General features: G+C 28.7%; 1 protein-coding gene across 1 annotated transcript in view; it reads left to right on the top strand.

Annotated features, from left to right (window-relative positions):
* Positions 1–7979: 7979 nt before the first annotated feature.
* LOC129976707 (ribosomal protein S6 kinase beta-1-like) overlaps positions 7980–22303 on the top strand; it is a 36483-nt gene continuing 22159 nt past the window's right edge. Inside the window, exons 1-7 of the mRNA XM_056090417.1 lie at positions 7980–8241; positions 12264–12298; positions 13241–13355; positions 17266–17334; positions 18257–18328; positions 18552–18685; positions 18912–19012. Coding sequence (XP_055946392.1) covers positions 8140–8241; positions 12264–12298; positions 13241–13355; positions 17266–17334; positions 18257–18328; positions 18552–18685; positions 18912–19012 — 628 coding nt within the window. The 5' untranslated portion in view covers positions 7980–8139. The remainder of the gene's footprint in view (positions 8242–12263; positions 12299–13240; positions 13356–17265; positions 17335–18256; positions 18329–18551; positions 18686–18911; positions 19013–22303) is intronic.

Below are 22303 nucleotides of genomic sequence, written 5' to 3'. Positions count from 1 at the left end.
AAGTATTATTTACTACTTTTATTTTTCTGATCCTAATTCTTTCAGTAGCTTTAAAGTACTTCACAGATAAAAATGTCAATTTTATGAAGGCATAAATTCTTTTTAACTGCTTTAATTCCATTGGGGAAATGAGTGTTTTATTTCCTGGGTAATTCAAAAACTAACATTTCCCATGCCATCAGTATTGGATTTCTTACATCTGTTACTCCGATTATATTATATGGATGCTTATATTTGTTGTAATTTCTACAATATATCTAACAAAATACCAGACAAAATTCTTATGCTTTCGCCATGATTCTTATACTTATCTTCTCTAGATCAAAATTTGCACATTATTATGAAGCATTTTAATTATATTTCTCACTAGTCGCTTTTGACGACAATCTGTTCGCCGAAGTTAATGGTTAAATTTAATTTCAGTTAAATCGTTTAGATATGGCATCATGTCCTTGATACCTCCACATTGACAGACTTTAAAGCTGTATTATTTTAAGAGTCTCACATATTTTCTGCTCATTGTGTTCATGAACTTTTCTAATAGAAATCAGTTGAATGACATCATAGAACTCTTGAAAATGCAGTATCCGATTCATTTCGCTTCTGACTTTCACAATATTACAAATTTGTTTGTTATTCTAACTATAAACTTACACAAATATTAAACAAAAGCCTTCTTCCTAAGCTTTCAACTTGTAAGAAAAACACGGGATTAAAGAGTTGATGGAACAACGAAAATGGTTTAAATTTCAGGTCAATAATGTAATCAATAGTTGAAAAATAAACAGAAAATAAAAAAAAATTATATAAGACTATCAAATTGATAACTTAAAATACACGACTATCAAATTGATAACTTAAAATACACGACTATCAAATTGATAACTTAAAATACACGACTATCAAATTGATAACTTAAAATACACGACTATCAAATTGATAACTTAAAATACACGACTATCAGATTGATATCATTGAAAACATAATTTTTAAATTTTGTAACGGGTTAAAAAACATTTTTGTGCAATGGTATTTCGGAAATTATTCAGGAAAACTTTGAAATGAAGCCTTATTTTAATTAAAAATTGCATATAAATGCCAAATTTGTAAAATCAAATTGTCCAGTCTGCGCCAATACATACATGCATATATTCGTCGTTATTATCAGTAGAGATTTTAATACAATTTTATTCCAAGAATAAATACCTTTGGCTATCGAAGAAAGTAATCTGGTGATATTTTTTCTTCGCCTGAGTTGGAAATTTTTGCTGAGATGTCTATACACGGTATTCTATATTATAGCAATGTTTTACCATTAATTTTCACTGTACTTCTATTAATTGAAGATAGTTTAATTGCATATGAGTTGTCTGTTATTTGTTTACAGAGTTCTCAACAAATTATATTTAATATTTGTCTGATCTGTGTAAGTATTTTTATTATCTCTTTTTTTGTTTATCCTACTTTGTTTTTATAAACGTTGCGAAAACACTGTATTGTTATTCTTCTAACCATACTTCTTACATTTGTACAACGTTTAATATTCGAGTGAAGCTTCGATATAAACTTTTCTTTTCCCAAGATTCTTTTCCAAATATTTTTATTTACAATATTCTCTAACTTTGCATGCTATAATTCTAATTTTAAATATTAGCCAATCTGTACCCATAAGGTTCAATAGGTTTTTCGTAGAAATAAGGTAAATAACTGAACAAATTGTAAGTTAAGTTACTTTTGTTTAGACAAAATTTCATGTTCATGGATACATCTGTTTCTCTGAACATCGAGAAATTATTTTTTAAATATAATTTTAAATTTAACACTAAATTTTAAACCAAATAAAGCGACTTACTTTATACTATTCGCTTTTGACAAACATTTCGTTTGCCGAGATTAATGGCTGTGTGACAAATGATAAATATTTTGTGCAACTTTATCTTAATACTTTATGAGTAAAGTATTTTTTAAATTTCCCAATTTGATGAACATATGACTCATAGTGTTTCAGCAGCTTGCAACGTTCTAATTATTGCATTTTGCATTTCGTAATTTTTTTGTTGCCATGTTTATACATCCACTTATATCACTGGAAAGAAGAGAAATGTTCAAAATGGGTCCAAATCAATAACTTATCAATATTACTTCATTCCGACGTCAAACATTAGTTGCAAGTATAATAAAATTTTTAAAAAAATGTATTAAAATCGGGCCATATTCTGAGAATCTACTTACCCAGGGAAAATGAGCCAACTTTTCATATCTTGATTATCAACAATGAAAAAAAAAAAAGCTAAGATGAAATATTGGACGAAATAATGAAAGCGATTTGAGTTTCATTCAACAGTAAAACATATTTTTGTACCAAACACTTACATTTTTTTTAAAACAATAAAATAAAAATAGAAAAAAAAAATTTTTCCTTAAAAAATTGGAACTCTCGATAAGACTTTTTTTTTTTAATTTTAAGCTGATATAAAAATTAGTTTTCTTGTGCTGTGATATTTTCGACATTACCATGTAAAAATGGACCATTTTTGCTTAATTTTTAATTAATTAAAAACTTAAATAAAATTTCAAAAGGAAATCCCTCAGAAAAGAGACTTTTTTTTTCTCTAAATTTTATATTTCCCAAGTTTGGTAACTCGATTCCAAATGAGCTACCTTTTTTGTGTTGAGCGAATGTGTTGATGTTTAAACACTCCACGGCATGTTTAAACATCAACACATTCATCTAATTATTTGTAGAGAAGTGTTTTAAATACAAAAATACATCTTTTGATTTCGCATTTTCATAGTAAAAAGAAGTTTTAAACATTTTTTTTTTTTTTTTGTAAGCCTAAATGCCATTCTACCTTTTTCTTAGATATATATATGCATGATGACAAAATAAAAATATAAAAGTAATTTACTTGAGTTGACTTCATAACTCGCATAAGAATGGTTTACGAATACATTAATAAGATATTTATAATAATAGAGGTGTTGTGTGTGTGTCATTTTTTGCATCATTTTAAAATTCAAAAAAATATCATAATTGATACTAATTTTTCACTATATAATTTTTTCTACTTTTAATCAATTTTTAAAAAAAAAATATTATACGAGAATTTTGCAAGAATTTATGTCTCTGCTGAAGTGAAACTCAAATTGTTTTCATTGTTGATGATCAAAATAAAAGGATTCGGTATTTTTTCTCCATATTATGTATAAGTATAACGTATAATTATAAGTGTATTCAGTATAAGGTATATATATATATATATATATGTGTGTGTGTGTGTGTGTGTGTGTGTGTGTGTGTGTGTGTGTGTGTGTGTGTGTGTGTGTGTGTGTGTGTGTGTGTGTGTGTGTGTGTGTGTAATGATATTTTAACTCTAATTTCAATTTAATTAATTTTCATAATAACTTCATCTTAATTTAGCCCATAGTAACTTCATTCTAAAATATTCTCTTATTTCGTGATCCAATTCCACTGTCTCTACTTAATTAATTCAAGAGAAGCTTTGTTAAATTGTTGAATCAGCTAAAATCTAATTTTCCCACACTACGCGTGAAGAGATAACATACCGCTGATCAAACAAATTCTTTTTTAAAATCTCCCTGTGTTTCCCCTACCTTGTCCACCCGTGTAATGAAAATCCCTATCGAAATCTCATAATACATTAGCACTGTAAAGAAATATTTTCCCTATCAAAATCATAGGTTATATAAGACCAGGGATAAAATGTCCAAGAGCTTTTTCCTCATTCCTTTCTGTGTCGTTCTGTGTGCTCGTCGCTTGTACATATGCCTGTTTCTTCAAAATGAATAAAACGACGTCACGAAATTAAAAGTATCTTCATTGTCTTCAAACTGCATCATGCTTCACAACAAATAATATTACACACACACACACACACACACACACACATATATATATATATATATATATATATATATATATATATATATATATATTTAAATTTTGTTATACTTACAATTAAGGTTTAACTTCAGAATCAAGTATCGAAGATACTGCTTAATAAGGAAACAAATTTAAAATTAAACAACGAAAAATTTTTAAATACTTTCATACTATCAACCTTTTAGCTTTAAGTTTCACTTTCGTATCTTAGTATGCGAAAACACATTAATGAATCACAAAAATTTTTGTTGTATAATTTTCTGATATGTTACATAAATTTTTAAATATATTCTTTTGTACATGGTGATTTTCAGTGTTTAATGAACATTCTTTCTGTTCTCAGAGTTTTTACGAACTCATTTCGATTCAGCAAGCATGTTACTGAATAATTTGAAGTTTAAATAATTGCAATTTAAAATTAAACATCTAATTTTAAATGAAATAAAAAAACAGCGAGATGTGAAGCACGAGGAGCGTAATGGTATAAGGCATTTAAAATAGTAAGAACTGATCGGCTGTCAAAATTTGAGGTTTAAAAATACTTTGCTGAAGGAACCATTAAGATTAAGTACATGTGCTATGATTAAACCTCTGCATCTCAATAGCTTTATAAAAAATAAGAAAATCTCATGATACGTTTTCCACTTTCATTTTGGTTGGTTTTAATTTAGATATTTTGAAAAATCTCTTCGTCCACAACAAAGGGCAGTAACACTAAATCAAATCGTTGCTGCTTTTTCTATTTTCCAGATAAATAGATTTGTTTATATTTTCAATTACATTAATAACAAGCTTGTCAATATAATAGTACAAATGCCTGACTACAATCGTGCTTAAAAATTAAATAAAAAAGAATTTTCTAAAATGTCTATGAAGTCAAGTTTGTCTGAATCGCAGTATAAGAAGTGCATAAAGTTAAGGTGACCATTCGTACTGATTTTACCAGTACAGTACTGGTTTTCAGGGCATAAGTCCTGGTTAGTCATTAAACAAAACCAGTACACGAAAAGTACTGGTTTTAGATTAGAAAACATTAAAACAAAAAAAGTAATAAAATAAAAATAATAAAATTAGAACTGGCAACCCTGATAATTCCATGTGATATCGTCAGGTGTCGCATGAGCAGGACCACCACGACGTCATACAAGCCAGTGTTGGTCTGATGTACTAACTACTGTGATGTACCTACCTTATTATTATCATGGCGGCAAAACGACGAAAGTGCTTATTTAATGACGATTTAAAATTAAAATATACATTTATTAAAGAAAGTAATAATATTGATCTTAGAGAAGTATATTGTGAAAAATGTAGAAGTACGTTTTCTATTGCAAATAGTGGGAAAAGCGACATTGAAAACCACATAAAAACAGTTAAACACAAACGAGCAGTATCAGCAGCAATTGCAAGTTCGAGTAAGACATCATATTTTAAGAAAAAAGAATTTGAAACTGCCGAGAAGAAAATAGCTGCAGCTGAAGGTCTGTAGGCATATCATACAGTTATGCATAATCAATCTTTTCGATCAAAGGACTGTACCTGTAAACTTATTAAGACATATTTCGATGCTAAATTCACATGCTCTAGAACCAAATGCGAAGCTATAATCACCGATGTACTTGTCCCTTATGCAAATCAAATATTGGATGAAGATTTGAGAAACGTCAGTTTTATATCAGTGTATTCAGACGCCTCAAATCACAAGGAATTTAAACTTAAAGGAAGTAAAGGAAATTAAACTTATTCCTTTACTTGTCAGATATTTTTCATACAAGAATGGAATACAGGTAAAAACTATTGAAGTAAAGGATTTGCCAGGAGAAACGTCTGACATAGTTACCGAACATATTGTAGAGGTCTTAAAAAAACATAATTTAGAAAGCAAGATATTAGGGCTTTGTGCCGACAACACCAACACTAACTTTGGAGGCATGCGAAGAGCAGGGAAAAATAATATTTTTACCAAGCTAAAAGCTACTTTGGACGGACGGGAGCTTGTCGGAATTGGTTGCTCAGCGCATATTTTAAACAATTCTATACAAACCGCGGCGGACTGCCTTCCAATTGATATACAAACTTTAATTACCAAGATTTACTCTTACTTTTATATTTATACTGTGTGCGTCAGTGAATTAAAAGAATTTTGTAATTTTATAGACATAGAATATTAAAAACTTTTGGGTTACAGTGCTACGTGGTGGTTAGCGTTACGACCAGCTATTGAGGGCGTGTTGGAAATAATTTCCTGCATTAAAATCGTATTTTGCGTCTAATGAAAAAACTCCGACAATTATTAAAAATTATTTTGAGAATCCTGAAACCGAATCTTGGCTTTTCTTTCTCCATAATGTGTCGTCAATGTTTCATAACACGGTTTTAAAGATAGAAGGACAGGATATTTCTATGTTGGAAACAAATATCATTTATAAGGATCTTAAAACCAAAATTGCTGACAGGATGGCAAGTGTTTTTCTGCCCCTGCAAGTTCGACAAAATTTAAAAAGGCTAGAAGAAGACGGCTTAGTTAAATCGAATATTTTCAAAGAAAAAGTGGTGGAATTTTACAGCACATGTTTTCAGTATCGGGAAGAATGGGAAGGCCATTTTGAGGGAATCGAGAAGTTTAATTAGATTACATTAAACATGAAACCTACGCATCAAATGGTTCAAGTATGCAGTGACTATTTAATTCAACATTATCCGGAAATAAATTTCATTGAAGATGAGCTCTTTGATGAAATCTGTTTCATTCAGCGCTACACCACAGATGAGAAACTTGGGCATTGGAAACAAAATTGTGTTTCAGTATCAGATAGGTGGATTGAAATTTTTAAAACCTTTAAAGAAAATGATGTGTTCAATAATATTGGCAAATTGGTAGAGTATTGCCTCTGTATGCCAGGAACTAATGCACCGACCGAACGGGTTTTTTCTTTATTAAACAACATCTGGACTAGCGAGAAAACCCAATTGAAAGTGGAAACTTTGAAATCCTTGTTGATTGTCAAAAATAATTTAAATGCAACCTGTATGGAATTCTATGAAAATATACAGGAAAATAAAAATTTGTTAAAAGCAATTTACTCCTCAGAAAAATATAAAAAAAACAAACTAAATTAAATAACTCCTTATGTTTTATTATGTTATTATATTAGGTATGGCTTATCATGTTATATTATGTTTTATTTTTATATTGTAAATTCATATTTTAGTTTTCATATTTCTTTTGTTTAAATAAACGCAACATTTTTTGATATCTAAAAATTTTTTATTTACTTAGGTATACAGGTTGGCCATTGGGTGAATTTTTGATAAAAATTTATAAAATTTGGGCGTGGCTGGTCAAAATTCATGTTGTCCTGGTTTCAGGTTAAAAAAAAATGGTCACCTTAATAAAGTGCATAAATTTTCTGTATTTGGTGGTCCAGGTTGAGACTCCAAATAAATGCATTTGACAAATTATCAATGTATTAATACATATAATATATATATATATATGACAAATTATCAAACTTCCATATCAATTTGTTGTGTATATAATTTGAATTAATTTCTTATTTAACACTTGTTGATGTCTAATGAGTCCAAGAATTATCGTTAAGGATGAATTTATTGCTCTCCTTACATTGTTCTGCTGTAAACAATTAAAGAGTTCTAATTAATTTGTTTACTCTATAAAATCAGCTTATGCAGCAAACACAAATTCAATTTATTAAGCTCATAAAAATGAGTCAGAAGAAAAAAAGAAAAAATTGCAAATAAAATCCATCAGCAAATTTAATTGTCTGACGCCATACAATATAACAGCTCTAGTGCGACAGGCACATATCCAGAAGCAGTAATTCTGAAATTGCATTGAACGTGCAGCACACTCTGTTAATCAGAAACAAGGAAAAATTGGTTTAAAATTTCTACATTAAAATTAATGACAGAGATTTTTAACATTTTGAAAAATTAATTTTTTTTTTTCGCAAAATAATTCTCTTTTCCTTATCTGTATTGCGATAGCCTATCACATGTCTCGTAGCGAACAGATTCGCATTCTAAACGGAAACTTATTTGTTGATTTTTCAGCAAAGTACAACTCAACCACTTTCGCTTTGTGGAACTCGGTTTGTTTTCGTCTCGTATCTGCGAGCCCCATATTTATTCAAAATTCTTATTGAAATTTGATTTTTGTCGACATTTTTAAGATTTTAACTATTTATTTTGCTTCTTAATATTTATATTAAAAAATGGGTGATGTATTTGATCTGGAATTACACGAAGTTGAACAGTATGACGATGAATCCGATGATGATGCTATTGAAGCTATAGAAGTAGATGGACAGGTGAATGTAAGCCTAATAACATATTTCTTCATATTTTTTTGGATAATGAAACTTTTTAATGAATATTACTCTTTGATTCCGTGTTTTTATTTTAGTAGTGAATAATGTATTAAGTTACAGTTAAAATATATGCCCCAAATATTTTTACGCTTGTCATGCGTTTAAATCATTTCCGCGTGTTACGTTGGTTGCCTTGACATTTAGTTAACTCGCATTTCCTTTTCTATTTTATATATTTATTGAAAAGTTTTGTCATCTCTGACAGAATTTACACCAGATTTTTCTCCTTTCACTTTTATTTGTAAAATAAAAAAAAATATTAATTGATAAATTTTATTTAATCAAAATTCGAGAAAGTCGTCGACCTTGCACTAGTTTTTTTTATGTAGGTCGAAGTGAAAATGTGGGACATAGTTTCTGGCTTTCCTCGCTACGTGTTTTTCATTTGAATAATTCTTGAAGCTCTAGATTTGATATCCTAACTTTCTCTTAAGCGCTCTGTTTGTTAAGCGTTTTTTTTCTTTCTATCAATAAGGTTTTTTTTTTTTTTTTTACTTTCTGAATACAAAATACACTTTTTAACGACATCGAAAGATTTCAAGTTGCTTTTATTATTTACAAGAATTTTTATTTGGAATTTTAAAATTCATTAAACTATAAATTGAATTAGAAATTAAACTTCAAATTAAATGCTTTGATGCTAGTAAATTAGGATGCTTTGAAATGTTAATTTTGAAAATTTGATAAAATTCGAATAAATTGTGATTTTAAAAAAAAATATACAAATTTTTATAAATAATTATGGAAAGGAATAATTTCTTAAATTACTCATTTTATCTAAAATGTTTGATCTGATTAATTATGAAAGGAATATTTATACCAAATATATAGTGAAAAATGCATTTAAAATGCTTATTTATAGTTCAATTATTACAGCAGGCTAATTATTTAGGCAAAAAGGATTCCTTTTTATTTATCATATTTACATTTTAATACCTGCACAAGATCTCTGCACTACAAATGCAATTCTTTCAGTATAAATTCTTAGATTTTGCTCAGAATTTTAAATTGTTTAGGATATAATATCTTTTTCATATAGACCTTCAATATATTCTTAAATCTGCATTACATTAATTGGCTTTACATTTATTGATATAATTTTTTTGTTTTGTTTTAATGATAAAAATATGAGCATGGGAAATCGAATGTCTTTTTAATTGCTGACAAAGTAGTTTAATGTTATACTATTTTATTATCTCCATGTTTTGGAAGGAACTTAGGGGGAAAAAAAATTGTGAAATATTTGTTATGACCTTTTTTCTTTGCACAATTTAACTTGATAAAACTCAAATTTTTAAAATATGTAATAAAAAATTTTAACTATTGAAATTTATGATCAAATCTTTTGGCTGAATATTGAAAACAGTTACAAATTTTTCCATTTATATTATTTAGATATTGAAAATAAGTAAAAAGAAATATTATTAAAGCATGGATGTAATTAAATGCTTTCTTGATCAGCTGTTCACTTACTATATTAATAATACTGCTTAGTTAACATTACTTTAGTGATGTTAACTAACTTTTCTGAACTGCATCTTGTCACAGCAAATAAAAGTTCATTGCATCTAATTTCTCAAGTTATCCTATTTTGCTTGCACTCATTGACTTGCTTAGGATTTGATTGGGCACTGTTAGGTTTTGTTTTAAATTTATTTTATCATTTATAAATTCAAGACATAAGAATTAAAAAAAGTCAACAAGTTTAGATTATTTTTAATCTTTGATTTAGGGCTGAAGGAAATCTAATTTTTTTTTTTAATAGTGTTAAAAGAGCAACAGAGAAAGTACTTTGTGCTCCCCCTTCCCTTCAAATGATTAAAAATAAACCTATTTTCTTATTGATTCTTCATGGGTTAATATTTCACAGTTACAAATTTCTTGATACCATAAGAGTAGTGAGAATAAAATAAAGGTTAATTCTTAAAGAATAAATGTTGTATGCTTTCTTATAGCTTCTGAACTGCATCCAAAGTAAATTATATGTACTTTATATTATTTTTTAAACACTTAAATTAATTATTCAACAATTAATTTTTTATAATATTATCTAGATATTTATATGTCTAGACATTTTGTTTAAACTGATCTTCCAATTTTTTTTTAATCTTTATGGATGATCCATTCATACCAATAGTATGATTAAATTTCTTTATGATTGGATGATAAAAAGATATCTTTAATTGTTCACTGCTTTATCATTTTCCATTGATTGATCACATATACGTTGTGAAATAACTAATTGATTGAAATAAATATCTAAAGAATAGTTTTCTGCTGAAAACTATTTCGAATTGTGCATTTATAAAATATTTTTGTGGTAAAGGCAGAAATAAGTAAAAATTCATTGAAGCCTGTCAGACTTTCTTTTACCTGAAGCTATTTTGTCATTCCCCCCCTCTCTTTCAGAATAATTTTCTAGGAATTTAGTATTTTGCTGTAAATATAATACAGGAATGTTCCAATTACTCCATAATAGTTTTCCCATTATTTGTTATTTTTTAATAATATTTATATTATTCATTTGCCATTATCCAAGTTTTTATTTTATGATTATCTGAAGGACATTGAAGAAAAGTCGGGAAGAGTGGATTCTTTGCACAAAAATAAAACTATTTGCTCATTTCAGATTAAAAATCATTATATTCATTTGCAAGAAAAATTATTAAGGGGTTCTTTTACTTCTTGCAAGCTGGAAATAACTTCATTCCTTATTGTTATGCTTTGACCTGGATGGTTTGGAATTTCATTGTTATGAATTAAATCACAGGTTAATTGGTATCTTTCAGATTTTTTTCTAAAGAAATAAGTAATATATAAATTTTAAGTCAATTCCTACTTAGATCAATAAAAAATTATTTTAGTTACTTGTTATTAAATAATTACAATATTAAGTGGCAAAATAGAGCTTGCGACCAAATAGAAATTACTGGACAAATTTAATTCATATTTAAAAGAAACTGTATTAACATCAAGTGTCATTCAGTACAATTTAAAAAAAAAATGTATTTGAATTTGAGTGGACAAATAAAAAGTATTTTATTAACAATTGAAAATTTGAACAAGATATATATATAGAGCGAGCTAATAGTAGGAATTAAATAAAAGATAATTACTTTGTTGCTCTGCTTATTTTTGCAAATTCTGTGGAAAAGAAATCTGAAAGTTTTCATTTGTATCATTACAACATATGTATATTTTTCCAAATATACTTTGTTAAAAGATGCAGCAATTTTATTCATTTAATTGCAATAGATTCTAGTTAAATTATCTTTAAGTTTCTGAAATATTTAAAACCTGTTTTGAAATTGCTGGAAAGTCAATAGCATTTAATATAGGAAAAAATTTTACTGTAAGATGTGGCATTGCAAATCTCTGTCTAAAGTTGGAAATTTCTTCATTGTAAAAGAAAGATTTACTAGAAGAATAATTGTATCTTGCTAAAATCTTGAAATTTGGTATTAATAAAATTTCCTTTATTAAATCCATGAAACTTTTTTTTTATCTAGATTTCATTTTATTATTATATTCTGCCAATTATAAAATATTTGAATTCATTAGGTTTTTTTTTAAAAAAATTGTGATTATTTAAAAATGGATTTTATTGTTTGTGTTTTTTTAATTTTAGTTAGAATTGGGAAAATTCTGGCGTAAATTTTTTTGACTCTATTTAACTTTTTAATACATTTGGAAATTTTATGCGTTTGAAAGAAAATTTTATTGTAAAATTTTTTTATTGTTCTTAAATTCTATATAACTTATTCTAAATGACTTTAAAATGAACTGCCATTAAAACTTAAAAGTTGAAATGTTATAGAAATTTTATTTGAAATTAGGTAAACATCCCTTATTGAAATAAAATGATCTTTTTATTCTTATCATTGTTAGTATTAGATTGAAAGTTGATTTGTATTATTATTAAAATTTTATTATATTTTTAACATGTATATTTTATTCCATTTCACTAGGTTCCTGATGAGACACATGTCTTACCTTCAATAGAGTAAGTATAACCATAAACTTTGTGAATCTGTGGGAAACTTAAGTGTTAGAAATATTTTCTAAATAAAATTGAATAATCCGTGATGAAAAGGATAGCCTGCTGGGTACTAAAATATTAAGTTGATATTATGGTTAATTTGTAAGATTAGTGGAAAATCCCTTTGCTTTTTCTAATAGATTCATATTAGTGTTTGATAATATCGTAATATTATTATTATTATTATTTTTTAATCATGTAAGAACATGATGTTGTTTTGGTTTGAGGTTTTTGAAGTGATTTGAAGGCAACAAATTGTTGAAGTCTCAAAATGCATTTGCAACAAATTATCCCATTTTATTATTTTGGAGTCGGCTTTCACAGTACAACTTTTGAAATATCTACCATCTGCTGTTGTAGTATTTCTCTTTGAAATCACAGTTATTGTCTTGCACAACGTTTTTAAAAATAAACGAAACAAGTTAAAATATTGTTTGTTTAATCGATAAAGATTGTTGGTTCAGGGATAATTTCAACTAATCAAAATAAAGTTAGAAAATAATGCAGAAGATTGCCGCATTTGGCGATTTATCGCCGACTAAAGTTATAACTTGATTTCCAAATTATACATTCTCTGAATTCTTATGAATTGTCTTAATTTAAGTAATTAACCAGTTTAAACCGGTTTGAAACAACCGCGAGACTATTAGACTATGCATGTATTGATATTTAGAAAAACGATGGGGTTTTTTTTTTCCATCTCAGATTTGGTTAAGCTCCAAAACTTTGTTTGCCAGCTAGAAAAATTGAAAATGAAAGTTTTAAAAATTATCATTATATATAGAGAGAGAAGTCTCGTGATTATTTCAGACCGGTTTAAACTGGTTAAGGACTTAAATTGATTAAGGCAATTGTTAACTTAAAATAAAGTGCATGTTATAGTGATTATAATCCATGTTTTTCTAGGTCTGAGATTGATGGAACAATCAATGAAGATATTGAATATGATGTGGGTTCTGGAAAAACTGGACCTAAGGACTTTGAACTTCTCAAAGTTTTAGGAAAAGGTGGATATGGGAAAGTAAGTAAATAATGTAAACTTTTTTTCCTTTTCAAATGAAATATTTAATTATGCCATATAAAAATTAAGATAAGATTGATATCAAAATAAACTTTAAGGCATATCTATTTTATTAAAAAGTTTAAAATGCTGAATGATACTTTCTTATAGCCTATAGTGTATGTGAATTCCACTGTGAGAATTATGATTTTGAAAGATTTGTTTGTAAGACATATTTCGATTAGATATATCAAGATTTCAAAATTCTTCAGGTATTAGTGTAAAAAAAAAAAATACCAAAACCATTTGGATAAAATATTTCAAGGTTATGTAAGATATGTTTAACCCTTTCGGGATGGGAGACCTTATGGCACACATGGAACGGAGCGTACACGAAAGGAATCGTCCCATAGGATAGGACTTTTGCGTTGCTAAGCCTAACTTTAAAAAAGTCGCAAAAAATGTTCAAGTCCTAACGTTGTCATTTTTTTTACCTTTTAAGATTATTAGTTTGTTTATAATTTGAGCACATTCTTCCTGCACAAATCCTGTTTTCTTGCTATAGTAAACCAGAACCAAGGCTTTCCATAATAAAGAAATATGCAAAATGTATCTGAAATCTACGCTAAATAAATAGATCTGATGGTAAAACTGAAAAAAAAAAAACTAGTTACTGTAAAATAGCAATAATAAAAAGAAAAAATTTCAGTAGAAGACCAAAAATGCAAATGATTATTACTATATAAAGGATACTAAAACTATATTTATTTTAAAAGTACTGAACACAGGGGGTCATCTAGTGGCATTTAAAAATTTTTCCAGTTTAGAATGCATATGTGCATTACTGTCCCATGAGTTCAATGGCCGTGAGAGACGTTCGTTAGCGATGCATATATGACAGATCTGGCACGAAAGAGTTAAAGGAAGAAAATAACATTCTTCTTATTGCACAGTGGATCAAGGAATCTTTCATTTTGTTACATATATTTACCGAAAAATTATATTCAGTTTGTCTCATAATTTGGTTAGATTTTATTCAGATAAACTAAAGAAAATGCTCAACTTCTTAAAATGGATAAACATTTTTGAAAGGGCAGTGTTTTTAACTACAGTCGCTCCAAGCCAAACTCGGACATCAAAGAAAAGATAATACAATCAAAATTTGTAAACTAAAAATGATAAGAAATTTAATTAAATGAATTTTTAATAGCATATTTATTGCAATTATAAAAGTAAATAACAGAAATTATAAATTAATTAATTTTAACCAGAAATTATGGCAAAAAGCAAAATAAAAGAAAAAATAATGCACAAGCCAAACTTGGACGGATATGAAAATTTTAAAAACTAGTAAATATTTCAAAGGGATAATTGTTTTATATGTAAGTCCTTGTTTTATAACCATTTTAAGACACTTAGGCATAAATTAATTTTTTCACAAAAACAATTCATCTTTACAGGAATGGTGTGTTTCCAGACTTTTTTCTTCAGGTATTTCAATAAATTTTCGATGGAATTTGTATCTCGGCTTTGGGGTGGAGTGTCCATGACGAGAGAACAATTATATAGAAGCCAGGAACGCACTCGATAAGCATTATGTTTCGAATCATTATCCTGATAAAATCGCCAGTTGTTGGCAAGAGAAAGTTTCAGCACATTTTATCGAAAGTTTTTGTTTAAAATGTCGAGGTACACATTCTAATCCATTCTCCCTTCAATAAAATACAGGGTTCCTCATCCAGTATTTGAATTCGATCCCCTGACCAATACTGATCCACCACTATGCTTCATAGTTGCTTATAAATTTTTTTTTTGCAAAATTTCTCCTTCGATTTTCTCCAGACGCAAGGCTTGCCATCGGGTCCAAAAATTACGAATTTGCTCTGACCAGTAAATAAGACATTTTTCCAATAAGAAAAATCCTTGTTTTCATGTTCCTTGCGAATTTAAGTCCTTATTTTGCGAATTTAAATCTTAGTCTGATTTTGCTTTCTTATGAAAAGCTTTTATCTGATTTTTCCACCATTGAGATCTGCCTTATGGTGCACATTTTTATATTGTTCATGGGCTCATTTTTTTTCCTAATTCCTTTTTAGCAATAATAGATGGGTATGGTGCACTAAGTAATTGATTTGTTTTTACTTTTCTGATTAAATACCAATCTTCTGCTTCTTTGAAAATCTTATTGTGCGCTGGCTTAGGCATATTTTCTACCTGATTATTGGTTTTAAAGCATTTTATGAGGCCATTAAACGTTGAATGACTTCTGTGGGCAATCTGATAATTCTGGCACTTTACTTTCCATTTTCAGCATGCTTAATTACCAATTTTCTTAACTCATTGCTCATTTGGCCTCTTTGCCCTGATATTTTAATTAAATTATTATTTAATTCCATAATAAATGAAAGTAACACAATTGGAAAGTTCCCCTGAAGAATTATAACATTAATCGTAAAAGTGGAAGTAATTTTTACCCAATAAATTGCAATTATTTTGTGCTTAATTGTGAAATGTCCGAGTTTGGCTTACATACTCTTTTTCACAAATTATAATTTTATGACTAAATTTTTAATTATAATTTATGAATTGGCACTATTTGACTTTGCTTTCAGTTGCACAATACATTCATTGTCAAAAAAATCTTTTAGTTTTTTTTCCAATTCATTTTAGCTAAAATATTTTGGCAGAGCAAGTTTTTTTCCTGTGGTGTCTGAGTTTGGCTTGTAGCGACTGTATGTAGCAATTCAGCAATCTTTATATTTCTGTGACAGCGTTATTATTAAGATTTATTTTGCTTTTTTATATATATAAAGCAATTCTGTCACTTGCATCTTATAGTAATTTTTTTTTGAGGGGGGGGGGAGTTTGTAATAAACCAATTTGCATTGGTTATGATTTGACAAATATATTAACTTTAAAATCTCTTTTCAAATTGTGGTATCCTGAAAGATTTTATTTGTATTGATATGTACTTTCTCAGATTTTTACAGTAGCAATTCTCAAGTCTTGCTTTGAATACACTTACATAATGAAAAAATTTTAGTTTCTTTTGGGCAGATAATCTTGCAGTGCTTCTCATCACTCAATTTTGATTTTTAAAATAATCAATTTCTTTCAGTCATTATTTCATTTTTTATAAGTCTATACTGTTTCAATAGCTGGAGTAACTTTGATTGGATTTGAACAACCCAAAACTGAATATCTCTTACAAAACTTTTCATTGTCTTACATTTTAATGACTCTAAACCTTATGATATTCAGAACTGTGAGTGGCAAAAGTGGCAAATTTCCTTATCTTCAAATAAAAAGCTATTCTTTCATCCTGTTGGCAAGATTTTTACCTTTTCAATGGTTTTTTTAAAATTATTGTTATTAAATTTCTGCTTGTGATTTATGAAATTAAAAAACATATGTTATGAAGAAAAGGTTGAAGGTTTGAAAATTGTTTTCAGCTTATTTTATAATTATGATTTATTTATTTTTTTCATTTTGTTTCTTTTATTTCCATAATGGAATATTTATTTGTAATTCCTTGAAGAAAAAAAATGCTAAGAATTAACATGCTATACTGACATGCATAAATAATGACTGACATGCATATGTTTTAATTTTGTGATTAGGTCTTTACTAAATAAAGGATTTTTGTCCGTAATATTATTAAAATTAAAAATTAATTATTTAAAATAGTGATTTAAAGGTATAGAAATCAGTTTTTTTTTTTTTTTTTTTTTTTTTTTTTGCACTTAGAAAAGATTTTTTAAAATGGGGGAAAATAAAGAAAGAAAGAATGAATCATTTTAGCATAGACGAATGGATGGTGCATAGTTCATTAATATTACTGAACTAGATTATGATGTGCATATTGGTTGGAGAAAAGTTGTTTGAAAGCTGCCTTTTTATTCTTTTGAAAAACCATTATTTTCTCTTGCAGGTATTCCAAGTGAGAAAAATAACAGGAAAGGATAAAGGAAAACTTTTTGCTATGAAAGTTTTAAAAAAGGTAATCTCATAAAATTTATAGATTTCTGTCTGATTTTGAGCAAAATCTCTCCAGAGGAAGTCTGTCTAACTAGTTGTCTAAATATATAAACTACAAAATGATGAGAATTGATGAGTAACTTTCAGTGCACAAGTTTAACATTAATAGTGTAGACACCAGTCAAATTTTGAGCTGAATATAATAAAGGTTTACCAATTGCTGTTGATCTATACGTTCAGAAGCACGAAAACATAACTCAAAAACATAATAACTTAGTATATCAAATTTGGTATTGGTTTACGACTACAAGTGTAATTCTGCGTCAAATGGTAGGGGAAAGCGTGTCTAAAACTCAAATTTGAATTTCAGATGCTATCAACTGCATTAATTGCCCAAAAATTTGCCAAGGATCACATGATAGATTCTGTTAAAATTCTAGATTCATGTTGAAGGTTAATATTTCATAATTAGTGTACATCAATGTCTTGCAAAGCATTCTTTGGAATAGCACCTTTATCAGAGAGTACACAAGAAAGTTCTGATGAGACCTCTCCTTCTGGTTAATGACAGAGATGGCTTTAAGGGAGGAATTAGCTGGAAAAACTTTTAAGAAAATTAATTTCGGTTCTGAAATTTACTGATGTTTTAATAAGATTGTGCTGAAAATTTCACAACTTTTCTTCCTCTTGTTTATAATTTTTTTTAAATACTTTTAGAGAAAAAGAAGTGTTTGGGTGTATTTTTTAGATTATATTTAAATAATGTTCTGAACATGTAGATATATTTTATTAGCTGTTGGTTTGTAATTTTATAATAAATAAACTTCTATTTTACCATATGATTTGGAGATTTTTTAACACTAAAAAATTAAAATAGTATTAAGACAGCAAGATTTTAAGGAAAATCTTTTCTTTTATTCATTATATAATGTTATTTCTTTTAGGACACTATTGCTAAAAACAAAAAGGACACAGCTCATACAAAAGCTGAACGAAATATTTTGGAAACAGTCAAAGTAAGTTCTTCCTTCCTCGTATGTATAAATCTATTTTGATATTTATATTACATTTTTATTATTATATTTTTTTAGTCTACTGAAATGGAAGATGCATAATTTAAGCATTTTTTTTTTTATTTTGTTACATACTAACATAAATGATTTAAGTAGAATTCTTTGAAATGACAAATTTAATGACTGATCATAATGATTTAATGGATATAAATTGTTCCCCTTTTAGCATCCTTTTATTGTGGATCTTTATTATGCATTTCAAACTGGAAGAAAATTGTATTTAATTTTGGAATTTCTCAGTGGTGGAGAATTATTTATGTATCTTGAAAGAGAAGTCATGTTGCTGGAAGATACTGCTTGGTAAGTTTTTGCTTTAATTGATTTTTGTTTTCATTTCTAAAATATAAATATAATTTTTTTATGGAATTCTTTCGAGCTTAATTTGTATTGTAATTTCCAGAAAGCTAAATTTTTTGTCTATGATACTCTTTTACTGAAATAAAGTTTATATAAACAGTATTATCAATTCATGTTAGATTAATTTGTATGTTTATGGAATATACTGATCTTAATTTTCCTTTCACAGTTTTTATTTAGGTGAAATAGTCTTAGCTTTGCAGCATTTACACAAAGAAGGTGTTATATATAGAGATTTGAAACCAGAAAATATTTTATTGGATGCTACAGGTAAATGTTTTGTTTTTAAATTTTATATATGTACTAGTCGACCCAGAAAATGTTGTTCTGCCATAGAAATTATTTCTAGTGAATATTTTGGTTGTTAATTAAAAAATAATGTATTGTAAGTGTGTAGGGATGGGATCTATGACAGAAGAGATGATGATCACAGATAAAAACAAAAAAATACCAACCATTCATTTCAATGCAATGTATTTCATTAACGTAACGAACATATACATTTTTTGCTCTCTTAGAAGTTAAACGTAAAGTGGAAAAAGTAATATATTTTTTATCCTAAAGTATAAAAATGAAATAAAGAAAATCAATATTCATTTCGAAGAGCAATTGAGTGTACAATATTCTTGTCAGTCCATCTTTAGCCAAATCACATAAGCTCGATGGATTACCCATGCGAGAACATGCCACGTATAATTGTCAATGCGAAAAACATGGTGTGCCCAAATCTAAGCCACAAACAGACATCGTTTGGCCTTGCGAATGCCAATCTAATAGGAAATTGAAAGCGTTTGAATTCGATTGGCACGTCTGTGAGAATCAATGGAATTTGTGACAGTGAACCATTTTCGGCTCGGAATTTGCCATTTAAACTTGGTGGCTTTGGTAACGTTTTTCATCAATTTTTTAATGACCAATTGCATGCCATTGCATAGCTGTGGTGGGTTCAAATTTCGAAGTAAAATAACCGGAAATCCAGCTTTCAGTCGTAGAAGGTGTGGTGACATGCCTCGCAATCCATTGAGTTCAAAAACTCTGTTTACAGCTTCGTTAGCATTGCTCTTTCTGCCAGCCACGCATGATTTATGTATTGTGTGCATACATCGGGAAATATGCATTCAATGAGAGCATTTTTGAATCAACAACAGTGTAGAAATTAGTGGGCAATTTTATGCACCCAGTATTTTCATAGACAGCAACTTTTCCATCGGCGATATCTAACAATTAGTCCGAGTATGTGTCAGCAGATGGGTCTTGTAACATTTGGATGTGCATGTTTATTTTTAGCTGGACTTTTTCAACATTACACCACAGTTGCTATGATTTCAAGCAAGCATTGACCTCCTCAGTGTACGATTAATGTGGAATGATGGGAAGTGTTTGTCTGAAATCACCTGAAACTAGTAACAGAGTGCCGCCGAATAGGTTGTTGTTCTTTATATCTTTGAGTGTTCTGTTCAATGCTTCAAGAGAAGGTTTTTGTGCCATAGTGCATTCATCTCAGATGATTTTGCATTTTTCAGTACCATGAACAATTGTTTTATTATGTTGCACACTGTGTCTGTGTTATTTTGAATATTCAGTGGCAGCTTAAATACTGAATGAGCTGTTCTGTCTCCATCCAATAAAGTTGCTGCAATGGCCAATGGGATGCCATTATTAGATTGTATTTTGGCGAGAATTAGTGAAATGAAAAATGTTTTGCCGGTTCCACCTGTTGCATCCAAAAAACAGAATCCGTCTTGTCCTGCCGAAACTGCTAACATAATGCGGTCGTAAATGATTTTTTTGTTCATGCGCCAGAAGTGGGACATTGCGAATAACAATAGCTGTCATTTCTGCAGTATTGTACTGCAGTTCATAGTTCATTTTGGTGTCCATTAAATCAGATGCACTTCGATTTGGCGAACTCATACCGAAATGACTGAGTGATAAATTGGCTATGGCAGAAAAAGATCCTCGATAACAATCAATGCTTCATTGTACATAGCATCGCTGAATGTAATCATTAGATGGTTGCACCACTTATGAATTCGATGCAATATATCGTCAGCCGTTGAATCTTTGTGCTTATTCTGCTCGTCCCAGGAAACATGTAGTCAATACTATAGGGAATAGTAGACGAATTTGTGTTGCTGTACAGCCCAATGCTGCTTCAGCAAGCATATCGTCCCAGTGATTATCGTCTTCGAGCAAGCCAAGTGCAAGGCATGCATCTTTATATGTTGGATACTGTTATCCATTCACTTTGCATATATCTTGGAATGACAATGGGCCAGTGACATTAACCAACAACAGTCTCAGACAGAAGCGCTCAATCTGCCTTTGATTGACTTGTATATACTCGACCCAAAGTGTTTGATTGGAATAAATCGGGGCATACATCAATTGGTGTGCCTTGCTTGTGGGGCGTCCATTTTTTTTTTTGATTTTATATGAAAAGGAATGGTACTTCAGAATAGAGTAGTGTTCGCGCAAAAGGCACTGAAGGTGTCTGCACAATTCGACAAATTTGGTGACTGTATTTTTTGGTGGATTTATAGCACGTCAATTGCTGTCTCGTTGGTGAAAAATACGTGCTGGCCATTTCAAAAAGGATGGCTAAATGTATAACTCCTGGGTCCCGTTCGTGAATTGGGTAACCAAAGATACGCCAGATAGCTTCATTGGAGCTGATGTCCCGTCCATTTTGATAGCGCGTTATTTCCTCGTTGTTATTCAATTGAGCATTCACATTAGTATTTTGAATTTGAAACACAGCCATATCGCTGCCTTTATTCACAAACTTGCAAATGTATTTTATTCTCTTCACCGAACTGCAGAACTCAACATTAATAAGAGAATTGAATGTTTTGCTTAGCAGAGGCGAAAATGGTACCACCCAACGATTTTTTTTAAATACAGAATTATTATAAATCATTTTTTTTTTAAAAAAATATTTGGTCAGTTTATTTATTTTGATAGAGTATGCAAAATGATTCAAACTATTATAATTTGTATAAAGCTGTTATTTCTTAAAAAGATGTCTAAAATAAATATTTAAAAAAATATCTTTGTAGTTTGGAAGGCAAAGGGTTGATTCATTATCATCTAAATTATTTTTTTAGCAAATGGCAAAAGATTGTATTAGCCACTGATTTGCTTTTTCAATTATTTTGGCGGGAAAAATCATCTGCTCTTCTTAATATTAGCATTAAGATGTTATCTGTTGCTCTTTTGAATAGTTCAATAATAGCTATTAATTGGAATAAAAGGAAGTAAAAATTCCTGAGTATTGAAGTTCATTTTGTAAAAAACATGCATTTAAAATAAAGTAAAAAAATATTGTATTTATTACACAAAACATGAAATTATATGGCTAATTATTCTACTGTGATGATAATGTAATTTAAAAACTGAGCAGCATCTTATTTTATGTTTAAACAAAATAATTGACAGCCATTTAGTAAATTGGTTATCTTTAAAAATTATAATTTTGTGGTCAATTTTTGTTGTTGTCAGATTTAAGATTAATGTCTGTTTATTTAAGTTGATTTTTTGAGAGATTAATTTTTTCTCAAA

This window comes from Argiope bruennichi, chromosome 1 (assembly GCF_947563725.1).
Source record: "Argiope bruennichi chromosome 1, qqArgBrue1.1, whole genome shotgun sequence".
NCBI lineage: Eukaryota > Metazoa > Arthropoda > Arachnida > Araneae > Araneidae > Argiope > Argiope bruennichi.
Note: the sequence above shows the minus strand (reverse complement) of the source record. Positions and strands in the feature narration are given on the sequence as shown.